Source organism: Mustela nigripes, chromosome 3 (assembly GCF_022355385.1).
Source record: "Mustela nigripes isolate SB6536 chromosome 3, MUSNIG.SB6536, whole genome shotgun sequence".
NCBI lineage: Eukaryota > Metazoa > Chordata > Mammalia > Carnivora > Mustelidae > Mustela > Mustela nigripes.
This window is the reverse complement of record NC_081559.1, coordinates 100,806,837-100,825,508: the sequence shown is the minus strand read 5'-3', so window position 1 is coordinate 100,825,508 and position 18,672 is coordinate 100,806,837. Positions and strand designations below refer to the sequence as shown.

The 18,672-nt window shown below is 43.0% G+C and overlaps 1 protein-coding gene across 1 annotated transcript; it reads right to left on the bottom strand.

Annotated features, from left to right (window-relative positions):
* Positions 1-741: 741 nt before the first annotated feature.
* DDX18 (DEAD-box helicase 18) lies at positions 742-17,437 on the bottom strand. The gene is made up of 14 exons (XM_059394421.1): positions 17,255-17,437; positions 14,959-15,243; positions 12,624-12,764; positions 11,018-11,153; positions 10,322-10,422; positions 10,003-10,202; positions 9,793-9,907; positions 8,438-8,577; positions 7,173-7,334; positions 6,712-6,864; positions 5,721-5,834; positions 4,176-4,232; positions 3,643-3,820; positions 742-2,569 (listed from the first exon to the last, which is right to left on the bottom strand). The coding sequence occupies exons 1-14, from the start codon at positions 17,337-17,339 to the stop codon at positions 2,427-2,429; spliced, it is 2,010 nt and encodes a 669-aa protein (XP_059250404.1). The 5' UTR covers positions 17,340-17,437; the 3' UTR covers positions 742-2,426.
* Positions 17,438-18,672: the final 1,235 nt, after the last annotated feature.

The following is an 18,672-nucleotide window of genomic DNA, read 5'->3' as shown; positions in this document are numbered from 1 at the left end:
TTACTGCCTCCATCTAATACACAGTACGATGGAGAGTAGCCCTGAAAATTGCATTCTTCTATCTGACAGCTGCCGGAGGAAGACGCTGACCTGGAGCACTTTCCAAAACCTGGGCCAGATCACAACTCCAGGGGACTGAACGGCCAGAAATCTCGTGTGCACTCCAAAAGGCCCAAGCTGGCTCTGGATTTGATGAGCCACTGTAGCTGATGCTATTAACAGCAGGCCTTTCCTCTGGAGTGCGCTCAACAGAGAGCATCCTAACCCTCCTGGATGAAGCCACTTAAATCCTGTTTGTCCAGTTCATGGCCTCAACGCATACCACCAGTGGCTGTGCTCATAGCATAGAAGCCCAAGTATCTCTTCCTCTTGTACAAATGAGCCTTGCATATGAGGCTACCCTGACCCTGTTTCTGCTTCTAGTCACTGGCTCCCTCACATCCGAATCCTGGCCAGGTTGGTCAAGAGTAACTGTTAGGTCCCTTGTCTGGGCCACGCCGCCAGCAGAACCTCCTGACTCTGCAAGGACCTGGAATGAGCCATTACTATAGAAAGCACAATCTTTCCTACTTAACTCATAACATCTCTGCAGACGGACTTCTACTCCTACTGGATGTCAACCATGGCAGGACAAACAGAAGCATGAGACAGGTTGAGACAGGAGAGTCCCTTGGGGACGAGTAGGGACTTAGAACCTTGGTCTACACAGACCAAGCAGGGGTTAACAAAACAGTCATAAAATGAAATATAAAATGGATGTAATTATTTAATGACACAGGAAAATAACATGTTATGAAACAAGCTGGTTACAAGCGGGGAGTAAAGGATGACTTCATTTCTGATAGAAAATTTAAAAGTACGTATATAAAACCTCTGATGGCTATGTATGAAAATACTGAGTTTTCATTCTTGCTCTGTGATTAAAGAGTCTTCCCTTTGTTTTTGTGTGTTTTTTTGAGACATGATTATTTCTTTAAAAAAAAAAAAAAAGTCACTAAATGTCTTAGGTGAAGCATTCTTAAATGCCACGAGTCTAACAGTCAAGGCCTGAATCTGAGGTCAGGTCCGGCCAGGGGACAACGGTCGAACCCAGACACAGAGGATCACTTTTTTAAAAAAATTACTGGGATGCTATTTGTATTAAGCTGTTTCCACCACATTTGATGTTCTCAGTGTATTTGTACTTAACAGGAGACTATGAATATTAACTAGCACAACAGCAAAACAATGCCAACAACTTTGGTTTCAAACTGATCAAAATGTAATAACCATTTTATAGTTATAAAATGTACTGGAAATAGAACAAGACATACTAAATACTCTGGAAGTCAAGAGTTCTACAACAAAAACCCCATGTGATGAAACCCCCATCTTTGCTGCTCTTTTTGACCGTTGTTCATTTCCAATTTCATCATAAACCTACTTTCCATTTCACAGATCTAGAAAGGGCAATTTTTCCTCAAAAAATGTTCTGCCTCCCTGAATACTCTGCAGAGTTAGAAGGGTTCAACAAAATCCAAACCACTTGGAACAAAGTTGAATGAGCAGTATCATCATTATGTGCCTTTTGCAAAAAGATATTTGCTAAGTTATTAAAGGGAGAATAACAGATGATTACACATATATTGGTGTAAATGAGGCTCAAAAATCTCAGGTTCCCACTGTTTCCAACAAATGTTAGGACTGCGAAGGGTGCTTTATTCAAATAACAATGACAAATAACCTACACTGTGGGCTCTTAAAAAAAAAATTAGGAAAGGCTCACCGCTTTAAAATCTGGAGTATACAAAAACCTAACGCCACCTTTAATGTAACATGCTTCTGAGCCACAGTAGCATTTTCAGGGGAGGTCAAGAACTACGGTTAAGGTCCAAGAAACAACCAAAACAACAAAAAAAACCCAAAAACAAAAACAAAAAAACTGAGATAATTTTCTGCATCACCACCCCAGTGTACCAGGTCACTGCCTCCGAAGGTAGGCTGAACTGGGTAATGGACATTAAGGAGGGCACGAGATGTAATGAGCACTGGGTATACAGAAGACTGATGAATCACCTAACTCCACCTCTGAAACCAGTAATATATTTTATGTTAATTACTTGATTTTAAATAAAAAAATAAAAAATACCCTGCCCCCCAAAACAATGACAAATTCGGAGGCAAAAGATCTAAAATTCTCTGCTGCCCAACAAAATCCAAAAGATCCCTTGTTTTGCTCTTGAACAACCTAGAAAAATTGAACTCTGTTTTACATCCCCAAATAAGAGCGGTATCTCCCCGAAGTATCAGTGCCTGGAGCTTGAAACCGTCAACTCATACTCTTGTTCCATCAGTCCCAATCCTGAAGCTACAATTCCTTTGTTAGAGAAAGGGGAAAAAAATCCATTTCAGGACAAAGCTACTCGAGACAAAAGGAAGGTGTGTCTTCAGTGGGAGAACTGCCGGCTGTCAGAGGACTTCTTGCTAATGTGTTTGAAGATTTTGGACTTCTCGACTTTTTTGGCTTTCTGGTAGCCGAAGCCACCACCGCCTCCTCTCTTTTTAAGCTTGCCGTCATTGCTGTTCACGTCTAAAGGTGAAGGTTAAGGAAATTAAGCAACACCAAGACAATGAGCTCTCATCTAATACTCACACAGAGAACAAGCCAGCATGACCCCCACCGCTCCACTCCCACAACCCCTTCCCACACTAGGAAAACGGGACCTTAAGCCCACGTGACCCATTTCCAGGAAGTCTGGAGTGGTCACGGGATCACCGACTAAAGTGAGCAGGTGGGACTTTGAAACCCAATGTAAAAGCTGTATTGTTTTCCATGCACAATGAAACTGAAGACCATGATTTATAAGTTTGAGAGGTACATCAGCAAGTCTAGAGAAACACAATAAAAATCACCCTGTCAAATGACTTTCACCTCTGTTCGGAGTGGATTCAGAAATGCTTAGCCACCTGAAGGAATTGCTGCTCTTCCTCACGATTCAGCAAGTATGCATCACAGCAGACACTTACTCACTACCTACAATGAGGACGGGGACCCCTCTCTCGTCCCCTTGGAGTTGGCGCCACAGCGCTCACAGGCCTCACTTTTGCTGTTTGTGCCTCGCTGGGAAACACGAAGATCAAGTACAGATGATCAACTGCAACAGAACCAATTGCAGGTGTTCCCTTGGCTTTTACCCTGGGTAGCACTTATGTGTTTCTGTCTTTTGCTAGTCTTGCAACTTCCTTGCACGAAATCCTTCCACGGCTCTGAGGCGATAAACATTCGGAGGCCCCATCTTCTCCCTTTAGCCCCAGGGTGTGCTGCTCTCCATGACCTCGTAAGGGGAAGCCTCAGAGCAGCCGAGCCCTGCCACTGTACCTCTCTGGCTTCTCTCCGGACGCACAACTCTTTCGCTTTCCCGGTCTGCCTGACAAGTTCCTAAAGGCCTAAAGCCCAGGTTGTCCTGTGTCTGCAATCCCCACCGCGACAGCTAACCCCTGCCCACATTGTGCTAGCGCTGACAAGCAGTGACCAGAATGAACTCCCAGGGCTCCAGATAGTTGAAGCACACCCCAAACCAAGTGCTAAGCCCAAGTCGACCTTCTGTCAACCTTCTGTCCCTCAGTTCCCAGATGAATTCCTGCCAACAAAGAAAAGGATACTCAGATCAACAAAAGGAGGCACCTTGAAACCAAAAGAAAGAGCAACCTGAGGCAAATTTAAGTTATTAACATTGAAGATCTGTTTCAGAGAGTGGGAATCATATGCTCGAATGTAGGACTTATATGCTTCCTGGGCTGACTTATGAAGAAAGTAGTTCTTTTCAATCAATTTTTCAAGCTGAAACGAAAAGAGACATTGGTTTCAATAAAATACAAAAGCAGATTTCGTATATATTAGAACAAAAAAAATTTGTTCCAATACACTTACTACAAGTTTTGTAATATTTGCAAAATTAGGATGCAGTAAGAATAATGTCATACCTTATAAGGTATGAACTGGAACAAGGTAGGGAACACAGAAACATGGTAAGCAGCATAGCAAGGACCCTAAAAGATCACAGTCCAAACCTGGTTCATGAAAGGGGAGAGTCAGAGGACAATGATTACCAACTGAGACTCCCTCTTCCTCACAAATGTTTAAATAAAAAACCTCCAAAAAACAAAAACCATGCAAATAAAAATACCAAACATACCTGAGACTGAATGTCAGAAATTTTGGACCAGGAAAACTGAAATTCACTTAATGGAACCTAGAAAACAAAAGCACGAAGATTAGTAAACCAAGATGGATCAATATTCAGACTTGTAAACGATCCAGCAGTGACAAGCGTCCTGTCCCATGAAGAACCAGAAGGACAGCCAGGCCTGCGGAACTCCCTCAGGACAGAGAGAGCCACTCCTCTGGTCTCCTGCAGCCAGTGGAAAAGTCTTATCTAACCTCTGCTATCTTCACATATACTGTGCTGAGGAACCTTCCTGAAAGGAAAGCCGAGAAACTAGACAGGAACATAAGTCAATGAAGCCCTTTTCTCTACGGATGCAGCACGAGACAGCCTGATGCTTCCAGTCAGGACCACTGGTCCCTCCCTCCATGTCAGGAGAGCTGTCCTACTGCCACCCTGCCCTGTGACTAGGGTCTGTGATACTAGAGCTCATGATGACCACACACCCTCTATGGGAAGGATCTCTCACCAGTCATCACTTATTAGGTAACTGGAAAAAATGCCAGATCTCAGAAAAGTGCTAGAAAAACAGCTGTCCAAGTCCCGCCCTCAGAGCCTGCAGTCTTGCAGAGAAGATAGGTTGGGGGTAAGGGTTCAGCTGGATGAACACTCGTGCTGTGGGAACTCCCAACAACAGGAGATCAGTGATGGCGTCCCACAACATAGCACAATTCACTGAAACCAGGATTCAGAAGATCCAGAAATGGGCATTCTAGAGCAAGGGCACCAAGGCCATTTCTGGGAACTGCACACACTTTCAGGGTGGAGGAAAATCCTCCCGGTAAGACTGTGCCAAAGGAGGCCAAAGGGGAAGCAAATGTCAAGAGAAGTCCTGACAGGTGCACACAAGATCGAGCAACAAAGAGGTCAGGTAGGAGTCTAATGAAATCAGGTGTGGTGGATGGAGTTGAGGCCAGAGCCAGATGAGGGTGGGCCAGGGATCAGGCTAAAGGGACAGTAAACAGAGGAAAGAAAAGCCACTTTCCAAAACAGCAGAAGGAAGAAAGACAATCAGCAGCAGCCATGGTAGAGGGAGAAGGAGAATAGATTAGGGTCAAAGTTGTTTTTTTAGTAGGAGACTTGAGATGTAATAGGAGAGACGGGAAGTAAAAGAGGGTCAAGGACTACGGGACAGAAGAAGGAGAAGAGGCAGGAGTGAATGGAGTCCTCATGAAAACAAGGCTGCAGCAGTGGGGCACGTGGAGACAACCTGGTGTGAGGGAGCTTAGAAGGAGTGGAAGCGGTTCCACACAGGGCAAGGGAAAGGGACAACACCTGGGGACACCGAGATGCACTGTTGAGCAAGAGGGGTCAAGGGCTGTTCACTTTTCAGGCCAGATGCTCATCTTTTCTCCGCGGCCCAATCTAACTGTTCTAACTGTTCCCAGAGCACTGCAACAACTCCCGACGCCTCAGACCCATCCAGAAATGGTGCGTAAGGCCAGTGGTACCGAAGCAATTTCTACCAACAGGAATCTGCCCCCAGCTTACAATTTTCCAAACCAAGATCTTTACCTTGGATTGCTTCAAGTAACGAAGGAAACCCAATTCTTCAGGGCGTAAAATGAGCAAGGCATGCCCTCTCCCGTTTAGGCCTCTGGCTGTTCTTCCTACACGATGAATATATTCCTTTGTTGGAGAGAGAAAACCTGAATTAATACACCAACTTCCATGGGTACCTGCCTTTCTAGAACCTGCACCGTAATGGACAGAGCATGTCAGCCCATTTGGATGAGATAAGCGCTCTTCCCCTAGGGCCACGCCACACACATGCTGGCCATGTTCCCTACTTCTGTATGGACCATGACCAAAGAGGTAACGGCCATGATCGAGGCCTGATACCCACTGGATGAAATATTCACATTAATGACTACTAAGTGTGCTTTGTCTTCAAATTACTTTTTGAACATGTTTTTGTGCTAACAATTTATATCATATATCGCTGTTGACAATATTTAATAAAACTTCTTCTACTACATATCCTGCAGAATCTTACCTATTTTCTGGAAGTGAATTTTATTTTCTTCTAACACCTACCACTCTTCAAAGACCATTCTAGGGCGCCTGGGTGGCTCAGTGGGTTAAGCCGCTGCCTTCGGCTCAGGTCATGATCTCAGGGTCCTGGGATCGAGTCCCGCATCGGGCTCTCTGCTCAGCAGGGAGCCTGCTTCCCTCTCTCTCTCTCTCTGCCTGCCTTTCCATCTACTTGTGATTTCTGTCAAATAAATAAATAAAATCTTTAAAAAAAAAAAAAAGACCATTCTAAGCACATGACATTCCTAACTTCAGCCGCACTGAGGCTTCTCAAATCTTGGCACACCCCCTTTGGATCTTGCTACTGTAGCCCTAGCTACCACAGAAATACTGCAGTCAGCGTGCAGTACAACAGGATAGTGATAAATATGGATCAATCTCTGAATATGAAATACGGTGTGTCTCAGGGAAACCAGAAAGTTCATTCCTTAGCACAGAGCCCTTAGGGAGAAATCCCAAGGATGCCAGTTACCTTGGGGTCATCTGGAGGGTCATACTGAACAATCCAGTCGACTTCAGGAATATCCAGCCCTCTCGCTGCCACGTCAGTACATAACAATATCCCTGAATCTGCGTTGCAAAACTGGAAGAATGTGGTTGTACGCTTATTTTGCTTCTGCCTTCCCTAGAATCAAATCAAAGCATCCATTAGAGCTGGAAACTTGAGGTCATTTCTGGGAGGTCTGGATGTACAACCCCCTAGCTGTGGAGTTGTTAACCTGCTTCATTTCCATTTCACTCTCTGCCCTGGATCTCATTTCCCTAGGTGAATGGCATCTCTTATCCCTTTGTGGTCTGCACCCTCCCACACCCAGCAAAACTCCCTCCACATAGGATCATTCTATATTTAGAGAGAGTGATACCGAAAACCCCACAATCCATATACTTGATAAGTGTTAACTGTTTTTTAATAAACTCATGATGACCACTTACATGAATGGCCAAGACAGGTAAATCGATGTAGTTCAGCAACTCATAGTGGTATTTCACGGACTTACAGGATGAAAAGAAGACCATCAGTTTCTTCTTCCGGTTCTTCTTAAGGAATGTAAAAAGTAGGAGGAATCTCTTTTCCGAGGGACAAACAACATAGCCCTAGAGTCGTTCAAGTGAACAGATAAAAATATAAAAATAATCACACTTTCAGCTTCATGAACCAATATAATTTAATGGAGAGCTCAGATAAATAGTGTGTATATACCAACGTGCCTTACCTAGAGCAAAATTACTGAGTTCATTATAGTAAAGCATCTCTAAACTGAAGACTAATTGTAGCCCTTCTGACTCCGGTTACTGGGTACAATCACTAAATACTAAATACTTTTTGTATTTCTGAGGTTACAGACTTCTGGTTATCCACAGTTTGTGCAACCATAATAAAGTAACATCTCTACATGTTAGAACCCTTAAAGCATAGCAACGCTTCATTTTTGAAAAGGTCCCTAGTAGCAAGATCTCAAAAAACTACAGCCTGAAGGCACTGTCTTAAACAAGGTAACAAAGCCTAGTAAATATATTTTTAAAAATATACAACGAACACAATTTTTAAGCAAGATCATTATTTGAAATATTTTATTCAGCAAAATACTCAAAGTTCTGTCTTCAGTCCACCTAGTTTGGATCTGTTACCTCAATCCACCTAGTTTGGATCTGTTACCTCATTTCCAATTTTTCACAGCAATGTCCTGAAGCCAGCCTCTCTATCCGCTAACTCACCTTGCAGCTTAGAGCAAAAGATCATTAAAAAACACTTTCACTTTTTATTGCATTTACACTTGGTAGTGATTAGTGTCTCCTATGTAGCAAGCAGTACTAAGAGACAGAATAAAGAGAGCTGATCAAATTATTCAGAATTCAACATTTGTGATGTCAAGAGCCCATACCCAAATTCACTGTATTTGAATTAAAAGTTCACCAGTCCATCTGCTTTTGGGATGATCCTCCAAACAATTACAAGGACACACCGAAGATGATCCGAAAATGTAAGATCTTGGGGCACCTGGGTGGCTCAGTAGGTTAAGCCTCTGCCTTCGGCTCAGGTCATGATCCCAGAGTCCTGGGATCAAGCCCCGCATCGGGCTCTCAGCAGGGAGCCTGCTTCCTCCTCTCTCTCTTCCTGCCTCTCTGCCTACTTGTCATCTCTGTGTCAAATAAATAAAATATTAAAAAAGAAAATGTAAGATCTTGACAAAGAGTACCTGCTCAAGACCATCCACTGTTGCATTAGCTTTATCGTCATCAACACCAACATACAATGGCTCCTTTTTCAAAGAAATCCTTGCCAAGTCCTCAACTTTTCGAGTTTGTGTGGCAGAAAAGAGCATGGTTTGCCTGCGTGCTGAAACAGATACAAATAAAAATAACCCCAATATTTCAGGGACTCGTTAGCATTGCCACCGCTAGAAATACTGAGTAGAACTAGCAAGAATGGGATGTGTGATATCACTACAGATATTAAGATGGGAATATCTCAAACAACTTTACGTCTATAAACCTGACAGATAAAACGGACAATTTCCTTGAGAGATAAATGGTTAAAGCTCGCTTGAGATAAAAGAGAAATCCTGAGGGGCACCTGGGTGGCTCAGTGGGTTAAAGCCTCTGCCTTCGGCCCAGGTCATGATCCCGGGGTCCTGGGATAGAGCTCCGCATTGGACTCTCTGCTCAGTGCAGAGCCTGCTTCTCTCTCTCTCTCTCTCTCTGCCTGCCTCTCTGTCTACTTGTGTTCTCTGTCAAATAAATAAATAAAATCTTTAAAAAAAAAAAAGAGAAATCCTGAATAGCTTTGTATCCATTACAGAAACTGTAGTTAAAATTGTCACATAAAGAAAACTCCAGCCCCAAAGATTTCCACTGGTGAATTCTATCATATACTTAAGGAAAAAATATTAATAATTCTGCACAGTCTCTCCAGGATTTGCCGAGTTTTTATTTCCCAACTCATTCTTTGAAGCCAGCCATTACCCTGATACCAAAACCGAACAATGATTCTTAAGCACAGATGCAAAATTTCTAAAAAATTTGAGCAAAGGTGAATGCGGCATATAAAAAGGATAATGCATCATGACCAAGTGGGGTTTACTTCAGGAATGCAGAGCTGTTTAATATTTGAAAATTATTATTTGATAAAATTTACTGAGTTAACAAATTTAAAATTTAAAGAAACATTTAATGAAAAAAGCAAACATCTGATCATTTAACAGGCATGGTAAGAGCATTTGATAGAATTTAGTATCTATTTCTGATTGTGATGTTACTGTTCCGTTTTATGCTGTTCCTGCATTTTTTTTTTAAAGCTTTTTTTAAAAAAAAGGTTTTATTTATTTATTTAACACAGAGAGAGATCACAAGTAGGAAGAGTGGCAGGAAGAGAGAGAGGGAGAAGCAGGCTTCCCGCTGAGCTTGCACTGCAAACTACCTCTAGGGCTGACTACCACTACTGCTTGGCTTGGCAAGATTACAATTCGGGGATGAATGGCTTTCCTAGAGGAACCGCCCTCATCTCTTCCAACAACCACTTGGCAAACCACATGCAGCTATTAAGCCTACTTACTTGGCAGAAGTTTAATAATTTGTTTTAATTCCTCTTCAAACCCAACATCTAAGATACGATCAGCCTCGTCAATAACCAGACACTGCAGATTTTTATACATAAACCCTGGGGTATTCTAGCAAGACAAAGGCAAAGAAAAACATATTAGCTGTCAGGTTCAGGTTTCACACGAGACAAGAAGACAGGCAGCCCCCTCCAGTGTTGCTCTACCTGCATGTGGTCTAGGAGGCGGCCTGGGGTGGCCACGATGATGTTGATCCCATTACCGAGTTTCTGTGCTTCAGCCGACCTGTTGCTGCCACCCATTATCAAGCCGTATGTGTGAACATGGTACGTCATTAGCTCCTTAAGAACACCGAAAGTCTGCATGGCCAGTTCCCTAGTAGGTGAGAGGATAAGAACTCCCGTTCCTAAAAGGCAAAAAATGACAAAAGGCTAAAGCCTAGCTGTAGTTATTGACATGAGCCCGTAACAGCTATGATAACCTTCTAGGGAGATAGCACCAAAAACCACTAGATCAGAGACTCACCATTCCTAGGCATGAACTTTAACTTGACAATGAGTTCGACTGCAGGGATGAGAAATGCCAGCGTTTTACCACTGCCTGTTTTTGCAGCTGCTAGAAGATCCCTAAATATTAACAATGGAAAGGAAAAAGAGACATTCAGTCTACTTATTCAACAAGCATTTACTGAACACCTACTATGTACTATCACATTCCAGGCATCAAGGCTAGAATGTGAATAAGAAAAACAAAGTCCCTAGCTTCTTTATCACTGAAATCGTTCAGAGGTTACAGATCTAACCCAGAAATAAGAATTATGCTATAAAATAGAAATGAACACTTTTCTTCGAACATTAGTAACTTAAAGCCTTTAATGAAGCGTGGATGTTATCAACCCAAAGCACAGTGCAAACATCAACAGAACATCTTCTTTCTAAATGACTAGCACTAAAAAAGGCACCTGGGTGGCTCAGTGGGTTAAGCCTCTGCCTTCGGCTCAGGTCATGATCTCAGGGTCCTGGGATCGAGCCCCGCATCAGGCTCTCTGCTCAGCAGGGAGCCTCCTTCCCCCTCTTTCTCTGCCTGCCTCTCTGCCTACTTGTGATCTCTCTCTCTGTGTCGAATAAAGAAATAAAATCTTACAAAAAAAAAAAAAAAAAACTAAAAAAACAAAAAACCTAAAAAAAGGTACTAATGCCCACACATCAATGTTAATCATACCTGCCTTCCAGAAGTGGTCTGATACTTTTATGCTGAATTTCAGTCATGTTTGTAAAACCCATTTCTTTTATTGCCCTGAGAGTGTTCTCATTGACAAGATCAGTAAGAGAAGCAAATGAAGTATCCTCAAAAGCGCCTAAATAAAAGATAGTTTATCATTAGCAAACTTATCTTTAATAGTTAATACTGCAACGGCTATATGAATTAGTTTTGCTGTTTGAAAACATCACCGGGTGGCAATGAAGCTGAAAACAGCTTCTTCCAGTAAGAAAGACTAACCCCCACCATTCCCATAAAATAACTAAGAAAAAGAATCTGACTTCAGTTTCTCCACTGCTGACAGCTGTGTAGCGTCTAGAACCTACCCTGTAACAAAAATAGTAATGGGCAGAGAGGCGATATAGTCCAGGGACTTGTGTGAGATGAGTATGTCATGCACTGGGGTGGTGCCGAGAGAAATGAAAATGTTTAATAAAAAGTGAAAGCATCTAGTATAGAGAAACTAAGTGCAAAATCAATCAAAAGAGCTGTTAATCTCACGCCAAAAAGACAAGCGAGAAGATCAGATATAGCCACACTCCATTAGACTGGACTCACACGTCAAGCGTGCAATGGTTCTTCAACCGGGGAAGACAACAAAATCCCCTGGGGAGCCCCCACCCCATCCTTGCCCAGCTTGTCAGCCAGCTATTGTCCACTTTGGTGCTACTGACATTTTGGGTTGGATAATCCTTCATTGTCAGAGGCTGTCCCATGCATTACTGGATGTTTTGCAGCCTCCCTGACCTCCACCCACTAAATGACAGTACCAGCCCCCAGTTCTGAAAACCCAGTGTGTTGGCAGTCAACCTTCATGGTTTGCCTGTGACTAGTTTATGCACAGGACTTTGGCTGCTAAAATTGGTCAAGTTCTGAATAAACCGGGATGATGTGATCACCCCTCCAAGGAAGGAGAACTGCCCTGGTTGAGAACCACTGCCATAACCTTTACAATTTTGATTAAGCAACCCTGGGTTAGAGTTAAATTTAAATATATTTTTAAAAAATTTATTTAAAATTTAAAAACAAATAAATTTAAGTAAAAATTTAAGTAAAATTTTTATTTTAACAAATAAAAAATGCACACCGAACAACTCAAGGAGCTCCTAGACATTTCTGGTTTGGGCAAGTTATTTTGGCCAAATTCTTGACCTTACGAGGAAACAGGCCAGACAGAGGAAGTCACCCTGGCAAAAGTCCCTCAATAATGTGAATTTCATCCTTCCTTACTACTAAGTGGGTCAGTATTAAACTCCTGGGCTAATGATTTTCCTACTACAAAATGGAATGAACTTTAGAAAACAACAAACCAAAGGAAGAGAGGACCCCAAAAGCTGTTTGTGTGCTAACCAAAATATTTTGCGTCAGAAATGCAGAAAAAAAATAAAACAGAGAAATGACAAGAACTAAGGCATATAATGTAGATAAAGCCGCAGTAACTAGATAAAAAATATTTCTTGTCAATACTTTTCCTAGGTAAATTAAAAGTTACAACTGAAACTTCAAATCCTATAATCCAGAAGGCATGCCATGTTTAAGGTCTCTCTGGAAAACTTCGTAAAATTACCTGTCAGTCCTAGGGGTAGGCTGGGCACTTCATTGTCCTCTTCCTGATCATCTGGCTTCTCCACACTGTTTTCTGTTCCTTCAGGAGCTTGGGCCCCTTCTTCAGAGTCCCCTTTGTCTTCAGTTTTCACTTTTTTGGTATCTTTGGTTTTAAAGGAAAACACCCCCCCCCCCAATTTTTTGGTTAAAATAAAATACCAAATGCAATCACAAAACAAAAAGATGTGTAATGCAAAGAGGCATGTTTTCAAAAGCTTAACACACTTCCAGTTTTAATATGCTAAGAATGTCTTTTTCATGACTAAAGATTTAATTATATGTAAAAACCCAGGGAGACATACAGATTTGCCAACAAAACTTCATTTTTCAGGTCTATTCTAGCAGCCTGAGTGATTGATTTTATATATATATATATACACTTTAAGATTTTATTTATTTGAGAGAGACACAGTGGGAGAGGGAATACAAGCAGGGGGAGCGGGAGAGGGAGAAGCAGGTTTCCTGCTGAGCAGGGAGCCCAATGCAGGGCTCGATCCCAGGACTATGGGATCATGAACTAAGCCGAGGGCAGACGGTAAAGACTGAGCCACCCGGGTGCCCCGAATGACCAAGACATATTTGAAAAGTTGAACCATCTAAGTATACTGATTACATCAAGTTCTGTGTATTCCACCGAGGAAAAAAACGACTGTGATTAATAGTTTGTCGAACTCTTAAAAAGCACTAAGTTGTCCGACTGTACCATTAAACATAAATCTTCCATTAAAAAGCTAGCTTTGGTTCAAAGATGAGCAGAAACCCTGAAGGCTCTTCATGTTACTAAAGAGACCTCAGTGCAAGTACAATTCCCTTAGGCGTCGGACACTGGTAGCTCCTGGAAACCAAGTGGTGAGGGGAAGCAGGGGGGAGGCCTCCTGGCATTTCATATAGCTTTCCTAACAGGGCCCTACACTATCCTTCCAGCCTTACCTCCCATCACACTCCTGAATGTTCCACTTGGGATCAATGGGTTAACTACCATGCTGGGCTCCTACAAAATCATGGTAGCTAACTATGCGAGTTAGAACAGAACTGACTTGAACCAAAACTCAGGACTCTCTGTGGCCCAGGACTGGCCTCTTCCTTGCACCTGACTACCACCCTTCTAGAAAACAGTCAACCAATGAGCAGCAAAGCTCCTTTCTAAATGAAACCCTCATTTCAGCTAAGTTAGATGAACAGGAGATTCTAACCCAGGTGTTGAGAAACTTTTTCTATAAAGACCCAGAGAGTGAACATTATAGGTTTTGCAGGCCTATAGGAATTGTCACAATAAAGACACAGGGATTTCACAATAAAGACCAAGTAAACAAATGTGCACTGCAGTGTTCCAATAAAGCTTTATTTCCAAAAGTAGGTAGAGGGCTGCATAGTTTGCTGACACCTGTTACATTCTCCCTTGAAATCTCTGCTTGCTTACATCTCAAATAAAATGCCTCTCTTTCACGTAAGCTTATCCAAATCCAACATCTTCCAAAAGCAAGTGGCCTCTACCCCATCCTGGCCATTCTACTCATTGGAAATTAACATTCCATTTATACAGAAGTTACCTGCTATTTTTATATACTTTGCACATCCAAATTATTACTAAGTCTCCTTTCAAGAGGAGGAATTTACAGTAGGCAAAGAAAATTGGAACAAAAAAAGGGTAAATAAAAAGAGTCATTAATGCAAAGTCTACTGAAATAAAGGCCCGAGACGACAGGAACGTATTAGCCCAGATGTCTTTAGCGTAATGCCACAATTCTGTTTGAAAACAGTTAATAAACCTAAAAACCTATGCCATAATATGGTCTGTTTAAAAGCCTAGCCAAGGGGCGCCTGGATGGCTCAGTGGGTTAAGCCGCTGCCTTTGGCTCGGGTCATGATCTCAGGGTCCTGGGATCGAGTCCCACATTGGGCTCTCTGCTCCACAGGGAGCCTGCTTCCTCCTCTCTCTCTGCCTACTTGTGATCTCTGTCAAATAAATAAATAAAACCTTAAAAAAAAAAAAAAAGCCTAGCCAACTATCAAAAAGAGCAAATTTCTAGAATTCAAAGGAGGCTTTCATTGAAACTCAAGGTTTTCTTCAGTCCTTAGAGCGTGTAAAAGCATATGAGACCTTTCTCAGTATCTTAATACAAATAAAAATGTCAAACCCCCAGTCCGCACTCTGCTTCTTTTTGCTACTAGGTTATTTTCTGGTATGTTAGTGAGTATAGTGACTCTTGCATGTTGTGTGAATACAACATTAGAAGGAAGGTGAAACTCTGAAAATTGTCTGAATGTCTGAAGTTCAAGGAAACTGAAGTACTTACCAGGCCCAGCATCATCCACCATTTTTCTCTTTTTCTTTTTCTTCTTTTTCGGTTCTGAATTGGGAGGCTGTGTTGCTGCTTCTCCATTGATTTTTATGGTAGATTTCTTTTTTTTTTTTTTAACTTGTACAGTTTCCACTGTTTCTTTGGTTCTCTCTCCATTCTGGGCTTCTGAGGAGCCCACATTCACAGACTGTTTCAGGGATTTTTTAACCTTCCCACTTCCCACTGGTTCTTCAGATATATCCACATTTTGCGTTTCTGATATGCTCACATCCGAGAATCCTGTTTAAAAACAGAACGCAAACTGTGAACAAAGAAGGGGTTTGCTTAAAAACTTTGGAATCCCAGGTAAGAAACCTCATGGTATCCATGACTGAAATGATTTAGCTTTTAATACCCTTTCATGTACATTATTAAAACCACTTAAATTGGGACGGCTGGGTGGCTCAGTTGGTTAAGCAGCTGCCTTCGGCTCAGGTCATGATCCCAGCGTCCTGGGATCAAGTCCCACATTGGTCTCCTTGCTCAGCAGGGAGCCTGCTTCCTCCTCTGCCTCTGCCTGCCATTCTGTCTGCCTGTGCTTGCCCCCCCCCCCTGATAAATAAATAAAATCTTAAAAAAAAAAAAAACCCACTTAAATTTATGGCATTCTACTACAGGACAAGTAAGTTTCCTTTAATGAAAAATGCTGCAAAAGGGAAAGCAATATTGATTTCTTAACTTCAAAAAGCCACATCTCTGTCCATACGGCTTTAAGAATCTGGGACAGCAAAACTTCAGTGAAGTTAAACATTTAAAAGGATGGGGCCAGACACCGGTAGCTACAAATAAACATTTTTGTATCAAGTATTTGATAAATATATGGCTAGCTGACATATCAGAAAAGACTATCATCTATTCACACAACTAGTGCTTTTCCTGTAACTTCAAAACTTTCAATCTAACTTTCCTAAGCAGCAGTGAATTGAAAATTCACTTACTGGTCCCAGTATTTATCATGTATATACAAACGCCTAAGGATGTCTTTAAAAGTTTCCCTGCTTACATATAATAAAAGGTAACAACACTTTAAAACACTTTATTTTTTTAGAATTTTAATGGTCTCTTTAAGTACCAAGATGTAGTTAGTAGTGCCATATAATTTGTAAGAACTGAAAATACAAGGGAAATTCAAAAAACCATTTCTAAAACCCACAAACCTGCCCTCGTCTTCAGGATTCCTCCCAAGCAACTAATCTCTGCTGGAATCCAACTAGGGTCAAGAATTATGCCTCCAGGGTGCCTGGGTGGCTCAGTGGGTTAAGCCACTGCCTTCGGCTCAGGTCATGGTCTCAGGGTCCTGGGATCGAGCCCCACATCGGGCTCTCTGCTCCGCGGGGAGCCTGCTTCCTCCTCTCTCTCTCTGCCTGACTCTCTGCCTACTCGTAAACTCTCTCTGTCAAATAAATAAATAAAATCTTTAAAACAAACAAACAAACAAAAAAAAAGAATTATGCCTCCAACATTGCCCTCGGGAACTGATACCTTATATATGACCCTAAAAAGGATAAGGTAACTTCAAGATCTCTGGCTCATTGTTAGGAACTTAGAACTGCAAACGAGGGGAGTAAGAAAGGTAACGGACATTCAGGTAAGCACCTTTCCAGCGAAGTCTTTATTAAGGATGCAAATACCTGGAAGCGCTCGAGGAATTCATAACCTAAAGTTAGGAGCAACGGGAAGAGAGGGAGGGCACGCGCTGGACACGTGCAGAAGGCACTTCTAGAGCTGAAAACAGTATTGTCCAGGAATCGAGAGAGCCGACCTGAGCAGGGGAAGGCGATGGTGAAACGAGCTTGTCTGAAGCAATGCCGGCATTACATAGAGGTGAAAAGGCGGCGCGTGGAGATGACCGGTTCCACGTGTCTGACTGGACATGGGCCGGCGGGTTTGGGTGGGGGCTGAGGTGGGACCTGAAAGTCGGAGGGACACAGAATAAGGGAGACACAGAAAAGCCGGCTTGGCTGGAAGCCCGGTGGGAGGCCTGGAGAGAAAACTCAGGCGGCCTGCTCCTGCTGCGACTGTGCGGAGACACTGAGGCTCGGAAAACCTCAGGAGCGGGCCGGGGGCACGCGGAGCGCGGCACCCGAGCAGGAGCGACTGGAAACCGCGCCAGGCTGCCTTTCACTCTCAACAAACACACGTGCCGCGGGGGAAGCGGCCGCGCCACCTCAGGGATGCAGGGACTCCGAAGCAGAGCAGCTCCGCGACGCAGGGGCGGGCTCCCGCAGTCCCCAAGCTCCGCGCATCTCACCCTGAAGCTTTAAGTTTCGCTGGCGCAATTTGAGGTTCCGTTTCTCGATCTTCTTGCGCAGGAGTTTCATGGGTAGATGGGACATGTTGTCGGTAAAGCGCCTCCGCTGCGGCGCCACAACTTGGCTACCGGGTTGACGTTACTTCCTCCCGGTCGCACGTGCGTACCCCGGACGACCGGAAATAGGTCACGGGACCCCCTGGAAGACGGCCGACTGATAAAAAAAAATGAGTCCGGGGTGGAAATGCTTCCGGCGACCGGACTCTGCGCAGCGCCCTCTAGAGGAGTGGAGGTCCCACCTAGGTTCACATTGTGTCCGCCGGTGGCGTGTGTTAGGGGCGGTGGAGGGTCCTGAGAGTACGAGCTTCCGCAGAGGAGGCTGAAGAAACAACGACGAGCAGGGGGTTTAGGGAGTCTCCAGTTTCATGTGTCCTCTTTGTATCCTGGGCTTTTCGGGATATTGAATAAAACCTAAATTTCATCTTTACCTCTGGAGGAAGATTCCGAAGTTAAGCAGTGCCAAGAGAGGGTTGGGAGCATATTGAGAAGAGGGGTCTCTTCACGGCTCCTGTTTCAGTACTTGGAACACCTTGAGTTCTTGACTTTGGTCAGTTGCAGCTGGTTGGTTGGGACCGCCTGCAACACATTCTTCTACTTCGGACTGAAATAGAGCTAATGTAACTTCTGCAAGTAGATTGACAATGGCATAATAAATAGTCTTTTTAACTTTGCGGGGGTAATAGTAATTCTTTTGAAACAAGTTATGTAACCTTGTGGCTTTTGCCTTATAAACCTGCTCTCCCTCCTTGCAGTTCAGAGTCTTGACACTTTTAACAGAGCGAGTTTCGAGGTCTAGCAAACAAATCAGTATCATTAGATCAGATCCCAGAAAGCCTCCAGGAGAGTTTGGGGAGGTGAAAATTGATCATGTATGTGCCTCCGAAATTCCTTTTGTCCCTCACTGCTAAAACCTATCTTAGTATCTGTTCAGTGTATGTTTAACTATTTGAAATTTCTGGCTTGGGGTCCCCATCCCAAGTGTCTCTTTTTCCAGAATATATTCATTATCAGTTATTCACTGATTTAGCAATTTTTAAAAGCATATGTATGCTAGTAATATGTGATAGGTGTGTGCTCCGTCCTGGGAATAGAATGGTAGGTAAGATGCACACAGTTCACCTTCATGAAACTAACAGAGTTGACATATGGAGAGGATAGAAAATTAAACAAGGTAAACTACACAGTGACCAGGGAAGCATGTGACAGCTCAGCACCCCTCGTGTGGGAATGGGGATCTGATGGAGTCTTTCATGCCATACCCTCTGTGCATATGCACTGTGCTAGTAGCAAACAGAGAAGAGAATGAAGATGATGTCTTTATTTAAATATTTAAATTTCATAGGGATCATGGCTCACCC

What these genes read in the sequence shown, in the direction of transcription:
- DDX18 (XM_059394421.1), bottom strand. Translation starts at nt 17,339, where the DNA reads ATGTCCCATCTACCCATGAAACTCCTGCGCAAGAAGATCGAGAAACGG. An exon ending in GCGAAACTTAAAGCTTCAGG is followed by an intron (nt 15,244 to 17,254) that starts GTGAGATGCGCG and finishes GTTTTTAAACAG; the next exon opens with GATTCTCGGATGTGAGCATA. An exon ending in TTTCTGACATTCAGTCTCAG is followed by an intron (nt 3,821 to 4,175) that starts GTATGTTTGGTA and finishes TTTTCGTTTCAG; the next exon opens with CTTGAAAAATTGATTGAAAA.